The sequence below is a fragment of the Lucilia sericata genome, unplaced genomic scaffold, assembly GCF_015586225.1.
Source record: "Lucilia sericata isolate MDLA Ls3-8-SP2 unplaced genomic scaffold, ASM1558622v1 Contig001033F_arrow, whole genome shotgun sequence".
NCBI lineage: Eukaryota > Metazoa > Arthropoda > Insecta > Diptera > Calliphoridae > Lucilia > Lucilia sericata.
This window is the reverse complement of record NW_023995014.1, coordinates 155561-174564: the sequence shown is the minus strand read 5'-3', so window position 1 is coordinate 174564 and position 19004 is coordinate 155561. Positions and strand designations below refer to the sequence as shown.

At 30.2% G+C, this 19004-nt stretch overlaps 2 protein-coding genes and 1 pseudogene across 10 annotated transcripts in view; 1 reads left to right on the top strand and 2 right to left on the bottom strand.

The window, feature by feature from the left end:
* Positions 1-4427: 4427 nt before the first annotated feature.
* LOC119609666 lies at positions 4428-6845 on the top strand (annotated as a pseudogene).
* Positions 6846-6946: 101 nt separating this feature from the next.
* On the bottom strand, positions 6947-7563 carry LOC119609673. Its single transcript, XM_037964546.1, has 2 exons — positions 7336-7563; positions 6947-7276 (listed from the first exon to the last, which is right to left on the bottom strand). The coding sequence occupies exons 1-2, from the start codon at positions 7549-7551 to the stop codon at positions 6947-6949; spliced, it is 546 nt and encodes a 181-aa protein (XP_037820474.1). The 5' UTR covers positions 7552-7563.
* Positions 7564-15014: 7451 nt separating this feature from the next.
* The window catches only part of LOC119609667 (atypical protein kinase C), a 47052-nt gene continuing 43062 nt past the window's right edge, over positions 15015-19004 (bottom strand). For 8 of the 9 annotated variants that reach the window (XM_037964528.1, XM_037964529.1, XM_037964524.1 and 5 more), the window contains 2 exons: positions 17977-18238; positions 15015-17926 (listed from right to left, as the gene is read on the bottom strand). The gene's annotated coding sequence lies outside the window, so the exon portion shown is untranslated. Of the gene's footprint in view, positions 18239-19004 lie in introns of all 9 variants that reach the window. The other variant, XM_037964530.1, reaches the window with a different exon arrangement.

Genomic DNA, 19004 nt, shown 5'->3' with positions numbered 1-19004 from the left:
GAACTGAACTAGAACTGAACTAGAACTGAACTAGAACTGAACTAGAACTGAACTAGAACTGAACTAGAACTGAACTAGAACTGAACTAGAACTAAACTAGAATTGAACTAGAACTGAACTAGAACTGAACTAGAACTAAACTAGAACTGAACTAGAACTGAACTAGAACTGAACTAGAACTGAACTAGAACTGAACTAGAACTGAACTAGAACTGAACTAGAACAGAACTAGACCTGAACTAGAACTGAACTAGAACTGAACTAGAACTGAACTAGAACTGAACTAGAACTGAACTAGAACTGAACTAGAACTGAACTAGAACTGAACTAGAACTGAACTAGAACTGAACTAGAACTGAACTAGAACTGAACTAGAACTGAACTAGAACTGAACTAGAACTGAACTAGAACTGAACTAGAACTGAACTAGAACTGAACTAGAACTGAACTAGAACTGAACTAGAACTGAACTAGAACTGAACTAGAACTGAACTAGAACTGAACTAGAACTGAACTAGAACTGAACTAGAACTGAACTAGAACTGAACTAGAACTGAACTAGAACTGAACTAGAACTGAACTAGAACTGAACTAGAACTGAACTAGAACTGAACTAGAACTGAACTAGAACTGAACTAGAACTGAACTAGAACTGAACTAGAACTGAACTAGAATTGAACTAGAACAAGATGAAAAATGAACTAGAACAGAAATATAAACTTGCATGAGCCTTTCTACAACATATGCCCAATTTAAAAAGTGATCATATTTAAACCATTCGCAGTCCTTGAACGGCTTACAGCATCCAATACTTTACTTATGAACATGTCAACAGAAGATTTGATCCAACCATCCATCCATCATGCTCGGCACTCATTTTATGCATGAGGGATTTGTCTCCCCAAAAGCAGTAATAACAACGTCAACAATCACCTACTGGTATTCAGGCGAGGATAAGGATACGTGGTTGAGTTTTTTTCTTTTATTCGCCAACATTTGACGCGTTTTATGCTACATGTAACACATTAAAATTATTTATATGGAAACAGAAATATGAAGGTATTTGTTCCAAAAACAAACACGAAAAGAAAATGCAATAAGAAAAATGTAAAACTCAAGTATACTTCCACTTACAACAATCGACGAACACGTATGTATGTCGAGTTTTTTTAACGTTTCCTTTAACTTACTTACATTTATTTTTAATAAAAATGTCTGTATATGACTGTCTTTTTCAAATATTTTATATCTTTGCGATTGCAATAAAAACACATGTCTATGTATGTATTGAGTGAGTGTGTGGTGTCAGAGTGAGTAGTAAATGTATGCTTGTATAAGTACCTTGGCCACTTGGTTTACATTTGAAATATATCTACATATACATATGTACGTATTATATTTTTTAACGAAATTCTTTCTTTTTTCAAAATTTTCGGTATGAAATATTTGTTTGTTAGAAATCGTATATGTATTTATAGAATTGTGTGAGTGTGTGCGTGGATGGTATTTGGCGCCTAGAATTTATACAAACGTATAATTTGCCCCTTTAACAAATACGCCATGTCTTGTGTAAACATACATACATTTAGAGACAGACATGAGAAACAAATACACACAATTATATATGTATGTTCATACATTTATTCAGACACAAGTAGCACAATGGTTGAATGACTGCAAAATGCAGACAAAAGTCAAGGAGTCTAAAATAGCTGAATCAGAAAAGAACTAGAACAGAACTAGAAAAACTTAAAACTAGAAGACTAGACTATAGACTAGACTATAGACTATAGACTAGACTGTAGACTAGACTATAGACTAGACTATAGACTAGACTATAGACTAGACTATAGACTAGACTATAGACTAGACTATAGACCAGACTATAGACTATAGACTAGACCATAGACTATAGACTAGACCATAGACTAGACTATAAACTAGACTATAGACTAGACTATAGACTAGACTATAGACTAGACTATAGACTAGACTATAGACTAGACTATAGACTAGACTATAGACTAGACTATAGACTAGACTATAGACTAGACTATAGACTAGACTATAGACTAGACTATAGACTAGACTATAGACTAGACTATAGACTAGACTATAGACTAGACTATAGACTAGACTATAGACTAGACTATAGACTAGACTATAGACTAGACTATAGACTAGACTATAGACTAGACTATAGACTAGACTATAGACTAGACTATAGGCTAGACTATAGACTATAGACTAGTTTATAGACTAGACTATAGACTAGACTATAGACTAGACTATAGATAGACTATAGACTAGACTATAGACTAGACTATAGACTAGACTATAGACTAGACTATAGACTAGACTATAGACTAGACTATAGACTAGACTATAGACTAGACTATAGACTAGACTATAGACTAGACTATAGACTAGACTATAGACTAGACTATAGACTAGACTATAGACTAGACTATAGACTAGACTATAGACTAGACTATAGACTAGACTATAGACTAGACTATAGACTAGACTATAGACTAGACTATAGACTAGACTATAGACTAGACTATAGACTAGACTATGGACTAGACTATAGACTAGACTATAGACTAGACTATAGACTAGACAATAGACTAGACTATAGACTAGACTATAGACTAGACTATAGACTAGACTATAGACTAGACTATAGACTAGACTATAGACTAGACTATAGACTAGACTATAGACTAGACTATAGACTAGACTATAGACTAGACTATAGACTAGACTATAGACTAGACTATAGACTAGACTATAGACTAGACTATAGACTAGACTATAGACTAGACTATAGACTAGACTATAGACTAGACTATAGACTAGACTATAGACTAGACTATAGACTAGACTATAGACTAGACTATAGACTAGACTATAGACTAGACTATAGAATTGGCTATAGACAAGACTATAGGCTAGACTGTAGACTAGACTATAGTCCAGATTAGATTAAAAGCTAGTATATAGATCAGACTGTGGGCTTGACTATATATCTACTAGACTATTTACTAAACTATGGACCAGTTTATCGTCCAGACTGTAGACTTGACTGTAGTCCAAACTATAGTTCACACTATAAATTAGAGCTGGACTAGAATTGTTTATCTTAACCCATAGTGCATGTTGCTAGATCTACTTACTAATACATTGGTTCGTTAGCTTGGTTTTTATTCTTCTACAATTTGGCTGATTGTTTGTCTGGTTGGCTGGCTGTTTGGTTAGTTGCCTAAGTATGAGTTGACATGAGTATGTGAGTCATGTGTGTGTGTGTGTGTATATATCCTCTTCGTCGCCAACAATACTACCAAAGGTAATGGTATGAGTGGTGGTATGAGTAAGTGTTAGTGGTAGTGTCAGTAATACATTTATTTCACTACTAGTATACGAGCTAGTGTCGTCTATGCTTTTTGGTAAAAAGCGTTAAGGGAATAAATACTTACATTTGGCTATAGGACATCCATCCAGCTAGCAAACAATTCGTTTATAATTGTTTTTGTTGTTTGCTGCTGTTGTTGTGGTTCTGTTGTTGTTGTTGTTTTTGTTATTTCGGTTGTATTTCTTGTGTTTTTACAAGAAATATTTTTTTAGTATTTTATTAGCGCTCTAGCGGTAAACACTCAGTTATTATTATTTTCCACTTTAAATGTGTTGTAAAATCCATAAAATCATTGCTCTACAAATAAACGTATTATTGTCTTGGAAGATTTTAAAATAGTCGCGCAAAAAAAGGTTTTTGACCAATAAACAAACAAAAAAGGGAGTTTTTTAAACGATTTTAAGTAAATATTTACAGAGAAAAGAAAAACTAATAGTTTTTAATTAAAATGTAAATTTAAAATAAAATTAACGCGCAATTATCATGCATTACTAACGTGTGTGATGTCATGACATACCATAGTAATTACACTGGGGAGCTATTATCTATTAAACTAAAGTTTGTGTGTATAAGTGAATTAAGAAAAATTTTAAATAATTAATAGTTTTTAATGATTTAAATATATGCTAAAGTCCTTCATAAAAGTTTGTAAAAAAAAAAGTTATAACAAATGTGGTTTAAAAATCCTTGAGAAAAAAATTTTAAAATTAAATAAATTTAAAATCGGCAGTTAATCTTTAAATATCGTTCCAATTAAGAAAAAACCTATAATATATGATCATCTATATTTTCTAACAAAAAATGCAAAAGTGAAAAGTAAAACTACATCACACACGTTAAGAATATTAATTCAGAATTCCATAAAGTCATTCCCAAGATTCAAATAAATTGAGTTTTTCAAGAATCTTGTTCGATATAAAGTGATCAAAAGAAACTGATCTAAACTATCTACAATATCTCTATACTTGTTTTACTTACAGTTTTTTTCTTTGATCCATAACATGTCATTTTATCGCCCCTGTTGAAATTAGAAAATCTCTCAACAAAACCCATCATGAGTTTGGATCATATACCGGAAGAGAAACGTTATAATAAAAATAATATTGTAGCCAAATGGTGTGCACCGATAAATGGTAAAATGTATCGATTGAACTGGAACATGGCACAACCAGTGGCAGACGTATGATATGGGTAATGGCAAGGTTAGAGGCATTAAGTGGCAAAAATCTTTTTTCTACATTATACTAAACTTTTTCACAATTTAGGAAGTCTTAAGACGTGACTGGATGTTTAAGTTGGTGGGTGAAGATACTTTTATATAAATGATGCCCGCTGTATTATACGTGTCGATCCGGCGCCCGGTTTCAAATATGAATATCTTCTTTTTATTGATGGCAAATCTCATGATCAGTATACCGAGGAACAGACAAAACAATATCGTTTATGGGTTACAACTATAAATGGTGTAGAATATCGGATTATGCTGGAATTGGATACATTGAATTTATTCATCAATGATAAACTACGGAATGAAACGGTAGATAGAAGTAGAACGGAAATAGAACAGAACTAGAACAGAACTGGAACAGAACTAGAACAGAACTAGAACAGAACTAGAACAGAACTAGAACAGAACTAGAACAGAACAGAACTAGAACAGAAACTGGAACAGAACTAGAACAGAACTAGAACAGAACTAGAACAGAACTAGAACAGAACTAGAACAGAACTAGAACAGAACTAGAACAGAACTAGAACAGAACTAGAACAGAACTAGAACAGAACTAGAACAGAACTAGAACAAAACTAGAACAGAACTAGAACAGAACTAGAACAGAACTAGAACAGAACTAGAACAGAACTAGAACAGAACTAGAACAGAACTAGAACAGAACTAGAACAGAACTAGAACAGAACTAGAACAGAACTAGAACAGAACTAGAACAGAACTAGAACAGAACTAGAACAGAACTAGAACAGAACTAGAACAGAACTAGAACAGAACTAGAACAGAACTAGAACAGAACTAGAACAGAACTAGAACAGAACTAGAACAGAACTAGAACAGAACTAGAACAGAACTAGAACAGAACTAGAACAGAACTAGAACAGAACTAGAACAGAACTAGAACAGAACTAGAACAGAACTAGAACAGAACTAGAACAGAACTAGAACAGAACTAGAACAGAACTAGAACAGAACTAGAAACAGAACTAGAACAGAACTAGAACAGAACAGAACTAGAACAGAACTAGAACAGAACTAGAACAGAACTAGAACAGAACTAGAACAGAACTAGAACAGAACTAGAACAGAACTAGAACAGAACTAGAACATAACTAGAACATAACTAGAAAAGAACTAGAACAGAACTAGAACTAGAACAGACCTAGAACAGAACTAGAACAGAACTAGAACAGAACTAGAACAGAACTAGAACAGAACTAGAACAGAACTAGAACAGAACTAGAACAGAACTAGAACAGAACTAGAACAGAACTAGAACAGAACTAGAACAGAACTAGAACAGAACTAGAACAGAACTAGAACAGAACTAGAACAGAACTAGAACAGAACTAGAATAGAACTAGAACAGAACTAGAACAGAACTAGAACAGAACTAGAACAGAACTAGAACAGAACTAGAACAGAACTAGAACAGAACTAGAACAGAACTAGAACAGAACTAGAACAGAACTAGAACAGAACTAGAACAGAACTAGAACAGAACTAGAACAGAACTAGAACAGAACTAGAACAGAACTAGAACAGAACTAGAACAGAACTAGAACAGAATTAGAACAGAACTAGAATAGAACTAGAACAGAACTAGAACAGAACTAGAACAGAACTAGAACAGAACTAGAACAGAACTAGAACAGAACTAGAACAGAACTAGAACAGAACTAGAACAGAATTAGAACAGAACTAGAACAGAACTAGAACAGAACTAGAACAGAACTAGAACAGAACTAGAACAGAACTAGAACAGAACTAGAACCATAGTAGAACTAAACTAGGACTGAACTAGATATGTACTGGAGCTAAACGATAAGTGGAACTAAACTGGACTAGTAAAGACCTCGAACTATACTTCAACTGATCTGGACTTGATCTAAAGCAAATTACATTTTAATCTATTTCAGGCCGAATTTGTCGACGGTGGCACCGATACTGTGGTCCATGAAAACGATGTTGAATTTCGCCTGCAGACACGTTCCAGCGGCCATAAGCTTAGTGGTATTGTACACACTCTGCTGGCCAATCAAGTAGAAATACCCGAAGCAAAGATTCAAGAAATAATGCAGGAGCCCTGTTCGATACTATCGACATAAGAAAGTTAAAGCTTTATAAAATCAAATTAAAAAAAATAACAACAAAATGTGATCTTTTTAAGTGTAATTATTAATTAAAAATAAATATATTAGAAATAAAGTTAAATTAGTTATATACTTATAAATAGTTTAATTATTAACGATATAAACAAATTAATGGCAACAAGAGATAAATTCTCCATAACTTGCAATTAATCAGACGATTGTTATCGTTCGAATTAATATGGCCCGTATAGGGTGGGGCAGTGAAATGTAAACCATCTTTTTGCAAATGACCCATAGTCCAAGCTTGCCAACTATTATCTTCATGGGATAATTTAATTTGAACGCTTGATGGTGTTGTTGTAAGTTGGTTATCGCTAAGTTAATGATATGTTCTGAACGACCAGCAGTTGTTGCAAAACTAGGTGTTACGGTTGAAAAATTACAGATGTCATAAATGGCATTGGAAAATATTGTGTCTGATATTTGTTCTTTACAACCATTGCTAGGATTGCGGGCATAAGCAGTAAAGCCTATGTAGACCTAAAGAGTTTGAGTTATATTTATAGGAATATGTGGAATATTTTTTTTAATATTCTTACCTTTTTACCGCTATTTATACCAAAATAATCCGTATCTATAGTATTTTCTATGACATTCTTAGCTTTTTCATCTAGAGATTGTTCCATCTGCCAACTTTTCAAATATTGTAGCTTTCCTTTGATTTCGTTTTTTAGCCGTAAACTACAGGTTTTACGTATGTGACAGTTATTTAAGTTGTATTTATAATAGCTGCTATTAGGAACCGGCTTTTGCATTATGTCTATTATTAGTTTTGCATTCTAGCGGTATTTTTTCTCAGTATATGAGGTGACAAAAGTGGCGGATCCATATGACTATATAAATCGACCACAATCCAAACTTCTGGATATATTGTGTCGTTCAAAAGTATATATTCACTTGTTAATGTGCTCTTTTTTCTTATAGCACTATCATAGGCAAATCTTTCCAGTGGATCAGGTTGTTTAGTTAGATATGACAACACGACCATTGTGATCTTTTTATAGCTGAAAAACAAAACAATTTGCTTAAATGTTGGATTTTTTTTTTTTTTGTATTTATTTATTTTTATCATAATTTAGATTAAACAATTTTTAAGAACTTACAAAATTACACAATTTTTTGCAACAGCCGACCCGGCACAGATAAGCTTTTACTCGCTTGACTTTATTAAATACGCTTGATTTTGATTATGTTTTGTTGTGGTGTATTAATCTGGTATTCCCCTTTATTTTTGAAAAATTACATTTTTATTTGTTTATTTTTAATTTTTTTTTTTTTTTTTTGCAAAAAGTCCAAAACTTTCACACAAACAACATAAATATTATTAAATCAAAATAAATAATTTTTTTTAAATAATCACGTACTTAACTTCTTTAAATATCATTTAAAAAAACACAACCTAACTCCATCAAGTAGTTATTGGAAATGATAAATAGAAATAGATCTTCGTGAATTGCACGACGGCATTTGCCATATGCGCAGGTCCGTATGAAATATGACGTCACAATAGTAAATAAAAATTACCATAAAATAAATACATATGCACCAGAGTACAAATATATTCAAGTAAAGAATAACATAAAAGAAGAAAGAAGTAACTCAAGATCACGTAAAACGAATATTATTCATACGATCCAAACGAATGAAAACGAAGCATTCGTAAATAGTATTTGTAGATATGACTAAAAGGGAAATTAACCCGGTATTTTCCTTATTTTTGTGATGTAGACATTTACTTGTACGCATAAACGAAACACGAATATAAGTGTTTCATTTGTATGGGAAAGAAGGAAAGGAAAGAGAAGAGAAAGGAAATAGAACTTAAAAAAACGAAGTCTATACGAACTTGTTAAGTTTTATCATCATCATCGCTGACCAGTCATGGGCAAACATTCTACTAATTAGTTCGCTTATAGTTTAGTTTCTAGTCCAGTACAAGTTCGGTTCTACTACACTTCTAGTTGAGTTTTAGTTGAGTTCTAGTTCTGTTCTAGTTCGATTCTAGTTCCATCTAGTTTATGTTCTATTTCTGTTCTAGTTCTGTTCTAGTTCTGTTCTAGTTCTGTTCTAGTTCTGTTCTAGTTCTGTTCTAGTTCTGTTCTAGTTCTGTTCTAGTTCTGTTCTAGTTCTGTTCTAGTTCTGTTCTAGTTCTGTTCTAGTTCTGTTCTAGTTCTGTTCTAGTTCTGTTCTAGTTCTGTTCTAGTCTGTTCTAGTTCTGTTCTAGTTCTGTTCTAGTTCTGTTCTAGTTCTGTTATAGTTCTGTTCTAGTTCTGTTCTAGTTCTGTTCTAGTTCTGTTCTAGTTTGTTCTAGTTCTGTTCTAGTTCTGTTCTAGTTCTGTTCTAGTTCTGTTCTAGTTCTGTTCTAGTTCTGTTCTAGTTCTGTTCTAGTTCTGTTCTAGTTATGTTCTAGTTTCCTGTTCTAGTTCTGTTCTAGTTCTGTCTAGTCTGTTTTCTAGTTCTGTTCTAGTTCTGTTCTAGTTTGTTCTAGTTCTGTTCTAGTTCTGTTCTAGTTCTGCTCTAGTTCTGTTCTAGTTCTGTTTAGTTCTGTTCTAGTTCTGTTCTAGTCTGTTCTTAGTTCTGTTCTTAGTTCTGTTCTAGTTCTGTTCTAGTTCTGTTCTAGTTCTGTTCTTAGTTCTGTTCTAGTTCAGTTCTAGTTCAGTTCTTCGTCTATTTCCTGTTCTAGTTCTGTTCTAGTTCTGTTCTAGTTCTGTTTCTAGTTCTGTTCTAGTTCTGTTCTAGTTCTGTTCTAGTTCTGTTCTAGTTCTGTTCTAGTTCTGTTCTAGTTCTGTTTCTAGTTCTGTTCTAGTTCTGTTCTAGTTCTGTTCTAGTTCTGTTCTAGTTCTGTTCTAGTTCTGCTCTAGTTCTGTTCTAGTTCTGTTCTAGTTCTGTTCTAGTTCTGTTCTAGTTCTGTTCTAGTTCTGTTCTAGTTTTGTTCTAGTTCTGTTCTAGTTCTGTTCTAGTTCTGTTCTAGTTCTGTTCTAGTTCTGTTCTAGTTCTGTTCTAGTTCTGTTCTAGTTCTGTTCTAGTTCTGTTCTAGTTCTGTTCTAGTTCTGTTCTAGTTCTGTTCTAGTTCTGTTCTAGTTCTGTTCTAGTTCTGTTCTAGTTCTGTTCTGTTCTAGTTCTGTTCTTGTTCTGTTCTAGTTTTTTTCTAGTTCTGTTCTAGTTCTGTTCTAGTTCTAGTTCAGTTCTAGTTCTGTTCTAGTTCTGTTCTAGTTCTGTTCTAGTTCTGTTCTAGTTCTGTTCTAGTTCTGTTCTAGTTCTGTTCTAGTTCTGCTCTAGTTCTGTTCTAGTTCTGTTCTAGTTCTGTTCTAGTTCTGTTCTAGTTCTAGTTCTAGTTCTAGTTCTGTTCTGTTCTAGTTCTAGTTCAATTCTAGTTCTCTTCTTTAATATAATCTAGTTTAAACTTTAGACCCATAGTAAACTTCTAGATCATTCTGAATTTGCAAAATTTCACCCTTAAAATAAAACACATTTTATAAATCTTATAATTGTATGAATTAATTTCAGTTTTTATTTTTCAATTTATTATAATTGTTTTATAACAATATTTTGTTGTTATTGTTGTTTTTATAATTTTATTTTGTAATTAATTGTTTTCGGTTCCATTTTATTTTTTTCAATTTAAAGATGAAATTCCTAAAGTATATAGATTACTAGAAAAGAAAAGTAAAAATCATAGATTTTGTAAAAGATTTTTTAACTGAAAATTCACAACATTGAAATCAATTGTAACTGAAATTGAATTTTAAAATGAAAAAATAATTTTCAGTAAAGCTTTTTTGTTGTTTGGGTATTTTTAATCCGATTTTTTTTAGTTTTTTAGTTAAAATTTTTCAAATCTTAATATTTAAAGTTTAGAATTTGTTTATTAGATTATAATGTGTGTGTATATATAATATAATTCTTTTAGATTACTTGACTACTTGAGTTATTTTTTTTTTTTTTATTTAAAAAAAGACTTGTCTTTTTTCAAATGGTCTTGCTTTTTAAGTGCCCTTTTCTTTAAAAATGTTTTATTTTTTGTTTTTCATTTAAATTATTTTTTATTTTTAATAAATATAAGTCATCATTTACAAAGGTGCTTTGATTTTTTTTTCTTAAATATTTTGTTTTATTTTTTGCTAAAAATTTTTAACTATAAATTTATTTGTTAATTTTTTTTGGGGGGGATTTTATTTTAATAATGCAGTAACAAACAACACAGTTTATTATTTTTAATATTTTAGTAATTTTTTTTCTTTCAATATTTTAATACATATTAACTGGGGTCTTAAAATTTTTCGATCTAAAACATAAAACAGAACACAATTAAAAACAAATTGCTCCAACTTGTATGAGAATGAAGTGGATCAAGCATGCCCTTTGAAGATTTAGAAATTAGTCTATATATACTATAGTTTAGTCTCTAATCCATAATACCCACTAGTCTATAGTCACTAGACTATAGTCACTTCACTAGACTAGTATTCTAGATTATAGTTTGGACTTTAGTTTTGACTATAGTTTAAATTGCAGACGAGTCTATAGTCTAGAACTATAATGTGGGCTATAGTCTGCACTACAGTCTACACTATACACTACACTTAATTCTAATCTATAGTCTGAACTTTAGTCTACACTTCTTAGACTCTAGACCTGGATATAGTTTGGATTATAGTTTGATCTATAGTGTAGTATATAGTCAGGAATATTGTATGGACCATAGGTCTTGCATACAGAGTCGAATATATAGTCTAGATTACAATTAATCTAGTCTATAGTCTTATCTATAGTGTATAGTCTGGACTATTGTGTAGAATAAAGTCTGGACTTTAATATGATATATAGTCTAATCAATAGTCTTATCTATAGTCTAGTCTTTAGTCTGGACTACAGTCTATTCTATTTATAGTCTGGTCCATAAACTATTCTATAGTCTGTGCTATTGTCTAGTCTTCAGTCTGAACATTTATCTATAATCTATAGTCTTGACTATAATCTGGACTATAGTCTTGCCTATATCTATAAATCTGGACGATTGTCTAGTCTATATTTTGGACAATAATCTATATTCTGGACTATAACCTAAATTATAGACTGGACTATAGTTTAGGATATAGTCCGGACTGTAGTCTAGTCTATTGTCTGGACTAGAGTGTAGTCTATAGTCTGGACTAGAGTCTAGTCTATAGTCTGGACTAGAGTTTAGCTTATAATCTGGGCTAGAGTCTAGCCTATAGTCTGGACTAGCGCCTTGTCTATAGTTTGGGCTAGAGTATTGTCTGGACTAGAGTCTAGCCTATATTCTGGACTAGCGTCTAGTCTATAGTCTGGACTAAAGTCTAATCTATAGTCTAGTCTATAGTATGGACTATAGTCTTGTCTATAGTATGGACTATAGTCTTGTCTATAGTATGGACTATAGTATAGTCTATAGTATGGACTATAGTTTAGTCTATAGTCTGGACTATAGACTAGTCTATAGTCTAGTCTAAATCTGAACTATAATCTAATCTAAAGCCCGGACTATAGTCTAGTCTAAAGTATAGCCTAGAGCCTAGTCTGGACTATTGTCTAGTCTATAGTCTAGTCTATAGTCTGGGCTATAGTCTATTCTATAGTCTGGGCTATAGTCTATTCTATAGTCTAGCCTGGACTATAGACTAATCTATAGTCTAGTCTAAATCAGGACTAAAGTCGGACTAGAGCCTAGCGTATAGTCTGGACTATTGTCTAGTCTATAGTCTGGACTATTGTCTAGTCTATTGTCTGGGCTATAGTCTAGTCTATAGTCTGGGCTATAGTCTAGTCTATAGTGTGGGCTATAGTCTAGTCTATAGTCTGGGCTATAGTCTAGTCTATAGTCTGGGCTATAGTCTAGTCTATAGTCTGGGCTATAGTCTAGTCTATAGTCTGGGCTATAGTCTATTCTATAGTCTGGGCTATAGGCTGGACTATAGACTAGACTCTATAGTTTGAATTATAGTCTGGCCTATAGTCTAATCTATAGTCTGGACTATAGTCTAATCTATAGTCTGGACTGTAGTCTTGTCTATAGTCTGGACTATAGTCCGTGCAAATTGGCAATTTGCCAAGACTTTAATATATAGCCTGGACTATAGTCTGTACTATAGTCCGTGCAAATTAGCAATTTGCCAAGATTCATGATTTTTCTAAATTTACTCGAATTTTCAAGACTGTAAACTATAAAATAGAAGTCTTGCAACTATGCAAGACTTAAAGACGTCAATGATTTGGTATCTTGAGTCTAAGATTCTAAATTTTTAACTCGATTTTTTGCTCGATCATTAACGAAATTATATTTTTAATGTAATTGCAGTCTTGTAAACCTTGCAAATAATGAAATTTTTACAAATTTACGAAACATACATGAAACATTGATTTTTCTACACTTTTGCTCATTTGCTAGCCTGAGAACTATAGCAAGACAGGTCTTGTAAATATGCAAGACTTACTTAAAGGTAATGAAATATTTTGCAAAATTTCCTTATTAAAAGTGACTAAGGGAAATGTTGCCAAACATTTAAGTATTATGTAATCACTCTTGTAAATTTACCACAATGTTTATACTCTGCTAATGTTTGTATTTTCTTTGTTTTACAGTTATTCAAGTGGACAACAAGGTAAGAGAAAGAAGAATAATTTTATAATATGTTGAAGAAATACTATAGTAATGAAATCATGGCATAGTTGCAACCCTTGCAAAGTTACTATGAGTATTGTTGTAAGTCTGGGAAACACAAAATAGCTTTTTAGGTATATTAAATGAAATATTTTCTGGCTTTGTGACAAACTATAGCCATTTTATTAGTTATACAATATTTGCAAGGGGTGCAATAATAAAAAACACTTAACAGAGTAAGATTACAAGACTTATTTGCAATATTTCTAAGTCTAGAAATAATTTTTGATAGTTAATGACATATTTTGTGGTTTTATAGTAAACTATAGCCTTTTAATTAGATTTACTATATTTGCAAGGGTTGCAATAGTAAAAAAAAATACTGAATTCAAATTTACAAGACTAATTAGCAATATTTCTAAGTCTAGAAATAATTTTCAGTGATAGTTAATGTAATATTTTATGGTTTTATTTTAAACTACAGCCTTTTACTTAGATTTACTGTATTTGCAAGGGTTGCAATAGTAAAAAAATCACTAAACTAATTTAAAAACATGAGTTTGAATTGTTATATCGGCTAGAGTATATTACTATAAAGACAGTTAATGACAGTTTGAAAGTTTACTCAGATTTTTTCACATTTACAAGGTCTTGCAAATTGCTTTAGGTGTAGTAAATGAAATATTTTGTTGTTAACTTGTTAGTTATAGCATTTACATTAGATATACAATATTTACTACAGGTTTTCAAACTTTTTGAAGTCTTGCAAATGGCTTCTGGTGTAGTAAATTAAATATTTTGTTGTTAACCTGTTAGGTATAGCTTTTACATTAGATATACAACATTTACTACATGTTTTAAATCTTGCAAATCTTGCTTAGGTATAGTAAATCAAATATTTTAAACACAAAATGATACTTTCAATGATAAATTCTGACCACTTGCTAATCTTGCAAATATACCATGAACAAGGAAACGAACCAGAATATTTTCAAAACTTGCCACGCCCCTTTTTTCACATTTCAATTGGAGTTTTTTTACAATTCAAAGAAATAAATCATTTAATTTTTTATTAAAACTTTTCTTTTATGAAAAATTATCATGAAATTTTTATTTAAAATAATAAAAATATTTTATATGAAAACTTAAACATAGAACATAAAATTTTAAATAAAAAAAATTTAAAACAAAACTTTAAAAATTGTTAAATAAGTACATACACATAGAAACAAAGTATAGTAAATTAGTTTAAGGAGCTAAATATTTTTTTAAAAAGGAATGTTTTTAAACTTTTTTTTTTTTTTTTGTAATAATTTATTTATTTTTCTTTAAATTTTTCAGTTTTAAACAATACAAGGGGGTTATAATATAATTTACTTTTTTTATTTTGCTTTCAAACTTTATAAATTAATTAAAATATTGAGACGGAAAAAGTTTTTTTTTTTTTTTTGTTTTTTTTTTAATTTTATTTAGAATAAAGTTTGTTTTTATACTTAATTTTTTAAACTAGATTTCTTTTTTAAAAAAATACTCACACAATAATACAGACATTTAATAATAATTTGTAACATATTTAAAAAAAAAAAAACTTATTAGTTTCTTTTGTTGTTGTTTTTCTTTAATCATAAGCTATTGCATTTTAGTAAAGTTGTTCTTTTTTTATATACTTTTTAGTTATCGGATCATTTTTTCAAATAGAAAGAGAATTTTTTTTTGGTTTTTGTTTAATATTAATTTCAAAACAGTTCTAGGCATCAGATTTTAACAGTTTGCAAGACCTTTTTTGTTTATTTTTGGTGTTGCAAATACTCTTAAAGGTTATACCTCTCAATTTCACATATTTTATATTACTTTTACATACTTTTTATACATTTGCAAGACCTTGTAAATTTACTTAAGTATAGTAAATCGTTATTTCGTGTTTATTGCAATTGCTAGCATAAAACTAATTAAGTTTGCCATGTTTGCAAGGTTAGTTTACTATGTTTGCCAGGTTTACAAGGGCAGTTAACTACTGTAAAGTAAATAAAATTTTGTTTTTTAAAAGAAATTATTTTTTAAAAAGGCAAAAACGCAAAAGTAATAAAATATTTTTTCATTCATTGCTAACTTTAGCCATTTACAAGACCTTTTTTGCCCATTTCTGTTATTGCAAATATACTTAAGGTTAATAACTTTCAATTTCTCATATTTTATTTTACTTTTATATACTTTTAATATATTTACAAGACCTTGCATATGTTTGCATATGAAATTCTGCATGATTTTAAAGATTTCTTATATTTACAAGACCTGTTTGTTAGGTTTTAAAGACTTGTAAATAAATTTAGGTATAGTAAATGAAATATTTTGTGGTTTTATTATAAAGTGCAGGCATTTAAATAGTTTTGCAATATTTGCTAGGGTTGCAATATCATAAAAAATCCCTAAACTAAAAACGAAAAGTAAATTTCGGAATTGCTATGTTAGCTAGAGTAATTTACTATGAAGATTTAATGCGATGGTTCAGATGTTTCATATTTACAAGCCCTTGTAAACTTGGTAAATTAAATATTTGTTTGTTAACTTGCAAATTACAGCTTTTCTCATCAATTGTCTACATTTGCTACATGTTTTAAAGTCTTGCAAATTGTTTTAGATATAGTAAATCATGTATTTAGTGATTTTTCTAGATTCACTACATTTGACAGACTTGCAATAGTCAAAAATACTAAAATTAGTATAAAAATCACAAGTTGTTTGAACATTGGGAAGATTATTAAAGATTTATTACATTTGCAAGGTTTACAAGGATGAAAATTTATTCATTTCGTATGAAAATCAAAATTAATTGAAAAATTAATAAAATAATTTGAGTTTATGTGGCTTTCTTAAGTCTTGTAAATTTGGTATTTTGTAGTTCGAACCTTGCAAATTGTTCATTAAGGTAAATTTTAGCATTTTTGTTAGATTTTGTTAGATTTACAAGGTTTACAAGGCATACAAAAAGTTAGTTTTATAAAAAAAATCTAAGCAAAAAATACAAATTAGAAATACTTAAGTTTTTGTCTGGATTTTAATGTTGCAAATTTGCTATTTTGTAATTGGGGCCCTGGCAAATTGTTCATTATTGTAAATTTTAGCATTTTTTTAAATTTACTACATTTGCAAGCTTTACAAGGCTAATAAATAGTTAGTTGTACATAAATATCCAAAGTTATTAGAAAATTGGAAAACCCATTCATTTTTATTTGGTTTTTAGGTCTTGTAAATTTGCTATTTTGTACTTAGAGCCTTGTAAATGGTTTATTAGCTATATTGAAACATTTTTGTTATATTTATTACATTTGCAAGGTTTACAAGGCTAATAATTTGTTAGTTTTATATAAAAATCCAAAGTTGTTCGAAAAATTAGATAACACATTCGCTTTTTGTTTGGTTTTTAGGTCTTGTAAATTTGCTATTTTGTATTTAAAGCCTTGCAAATTGTTTATTATGGTAAATTTTAGCATTTATGTTAGATTTAGTACATTTGCAAGGTTTACAAGGGCAATTATATTGTTAATTGATTATGAAAATCAAAATTTCTTTAAAAATTTGAAAATACATTTTGTCTAGTTTTTTTTTAGTCTTGCAAATTTGTTAATTTTACTATATTGTAGTTTAGGGTCTTGCAAATTGTATTTAAACGTCATACGTTCAGAATTCAATTAAGAATTTCGCTGAAATGGTGAAATCTTCTCATCTAACTGATTAAATACAATCACAGCGATCATCCTCTTAATCGAAACCTTTTAACTTTGAAAATCTTGTAATGAAAGTTCAAATTTTAAACTAATTCTTTCTGAAACTACTCAAAACCTTAATGGCATTATATTTTAGTCCAGCAAACTTTTCTTTAAACTCTAGAACTGTTTTCAAATCAATACTAATTCTAACAACTAAATATTTTTAATTTTCAAAATTGTAATTTTTCGTTTTATTTTGTTAATTTCTTTAATCTTAATAAACTTTCATTAGGCTCTTTAATGCATCATTAATTATAAACGAATCTATTTTGTTTGTTGTTGTTGTTGTTTTTTTTAGTATATAATCTTAAGAGTTAATGCGTTGTTGTGGAATAGAAAAATGTGTACATACATGTCTTTTACGTTAACGTTTTATTATTATTATTATTATTTATTACTTTTGTTTTATAAATATTATAATATTTTTTGTTTCTTGAAATCTTTTCTTATACTGAGTGTTTTTTACGATTTTTAGAAGTGTCCTCCCTCCTCTCTTTCTTATTAAAATTATGATGATACATATGGTATTTGTTGTGTTTTTTGTTTCTTAATTCTTAACATGGAAATAGAAGTTATAGGCTTTTAATTTCGTTTATTAACTTTTTTCAGATTTTTAAGTTGTTCTTTGTTGCTGTTTAGTAGTAGTAGTAGTTGTTGTAGTTATATTGTTTGTTTGTTTCGATATTGGTTTTGGGGGGGGGAGAGAGTTTTAGATTAGTTTAATGGAAGGCAAAACATGTGCTGTAATAAACTTTTATTATTGTTTGCATTATGTGTATTATTATTGTTACCATTATGAGAATGTTGTTGTTGTTGCTGATCTTGATACTGTTGCTGTTGTTGAGGATCATGCGTATGTTGTAATTGCTCATGATGTAAATGATGATGTTGATGTAATTGTTGTTGTTGTGGCTGTTGTGTTTGTTGTTGTTGGTGATCATTATTAGTATAATTATTTAAATGTGTAATTAAATTATTATTAGGAGCATTTAAACGTAATAAACTTAAATCATCAGCAACTGAATCATAGTCACTGGAATCTTCGCCATAAAGCTGAAAAAAAGGCAAGAAAATTAAGAAAATAAGAAAAAAATTTTAAAACAAAAACAAGAGTAGACCATAAACTAGATTATAAAACAAACTATAGACTAAACTATAGACCATAGACTATAGACTAGACTATAGACTAGACCATAGACTAGACTATAGACTAGACTATAGACTGAACAATAGACTATACAATAGACTAGAAATAGACTAGACTAAAGACTAGACAATGGACAAGACTATAGACTAGACTATAGAGTAGACTATAGACTAGACTATAGACTAGACTATAGACTAGACTATAGACTAGACTATAGACTAGACTATAGACTAGACTATAGACTAGACTATAGACTAGACTATAGACTAGACTATAGACTAGACTATAGACTAGACTATAGACTAGACTATAGACTAGACTATAGACTAACTAGACTAGACTATAGACTAGACTATAGACTAGACTATAGACTAGACTATAGACTAGACTATAGACTAGACTATAGACTAGACTATAGACTAGACTATAGACTAGACTATAGACTAGACTATAGACTAGACTATAGACTAGACTATAGACTAGACTATAGACTAGACTATAGACTAGACTAGACTATAGACTAGACTATAGACTAGACTATAGACTAGACTAGACTAGACTATAGACTAGACTATAGACTAGACTATAGACTAGACTATAGACTAGACTAGACTAGACTAGACTATAGACTAGACTATAGACTAGACTATAGACTAGACTATAGACTAGACT

Excerpts from the sequence above, each read along its gene's own strand:
- LOC119609673 (XM_037964546.1), bottom strand. The coding sequence starts at position 7,551 with ATGCAAAAGCCGGTTCCTAATAGCAGCTATTATAAATACAACTTAAAT. Across the intron at positions 7,277-7,335 it reads GTATAAATAGCGGTAAAAAG|GTCTACATAGGCTTTACTGC; the intron begins GTAAGAATATTA and ends CAAACTCTTTAG.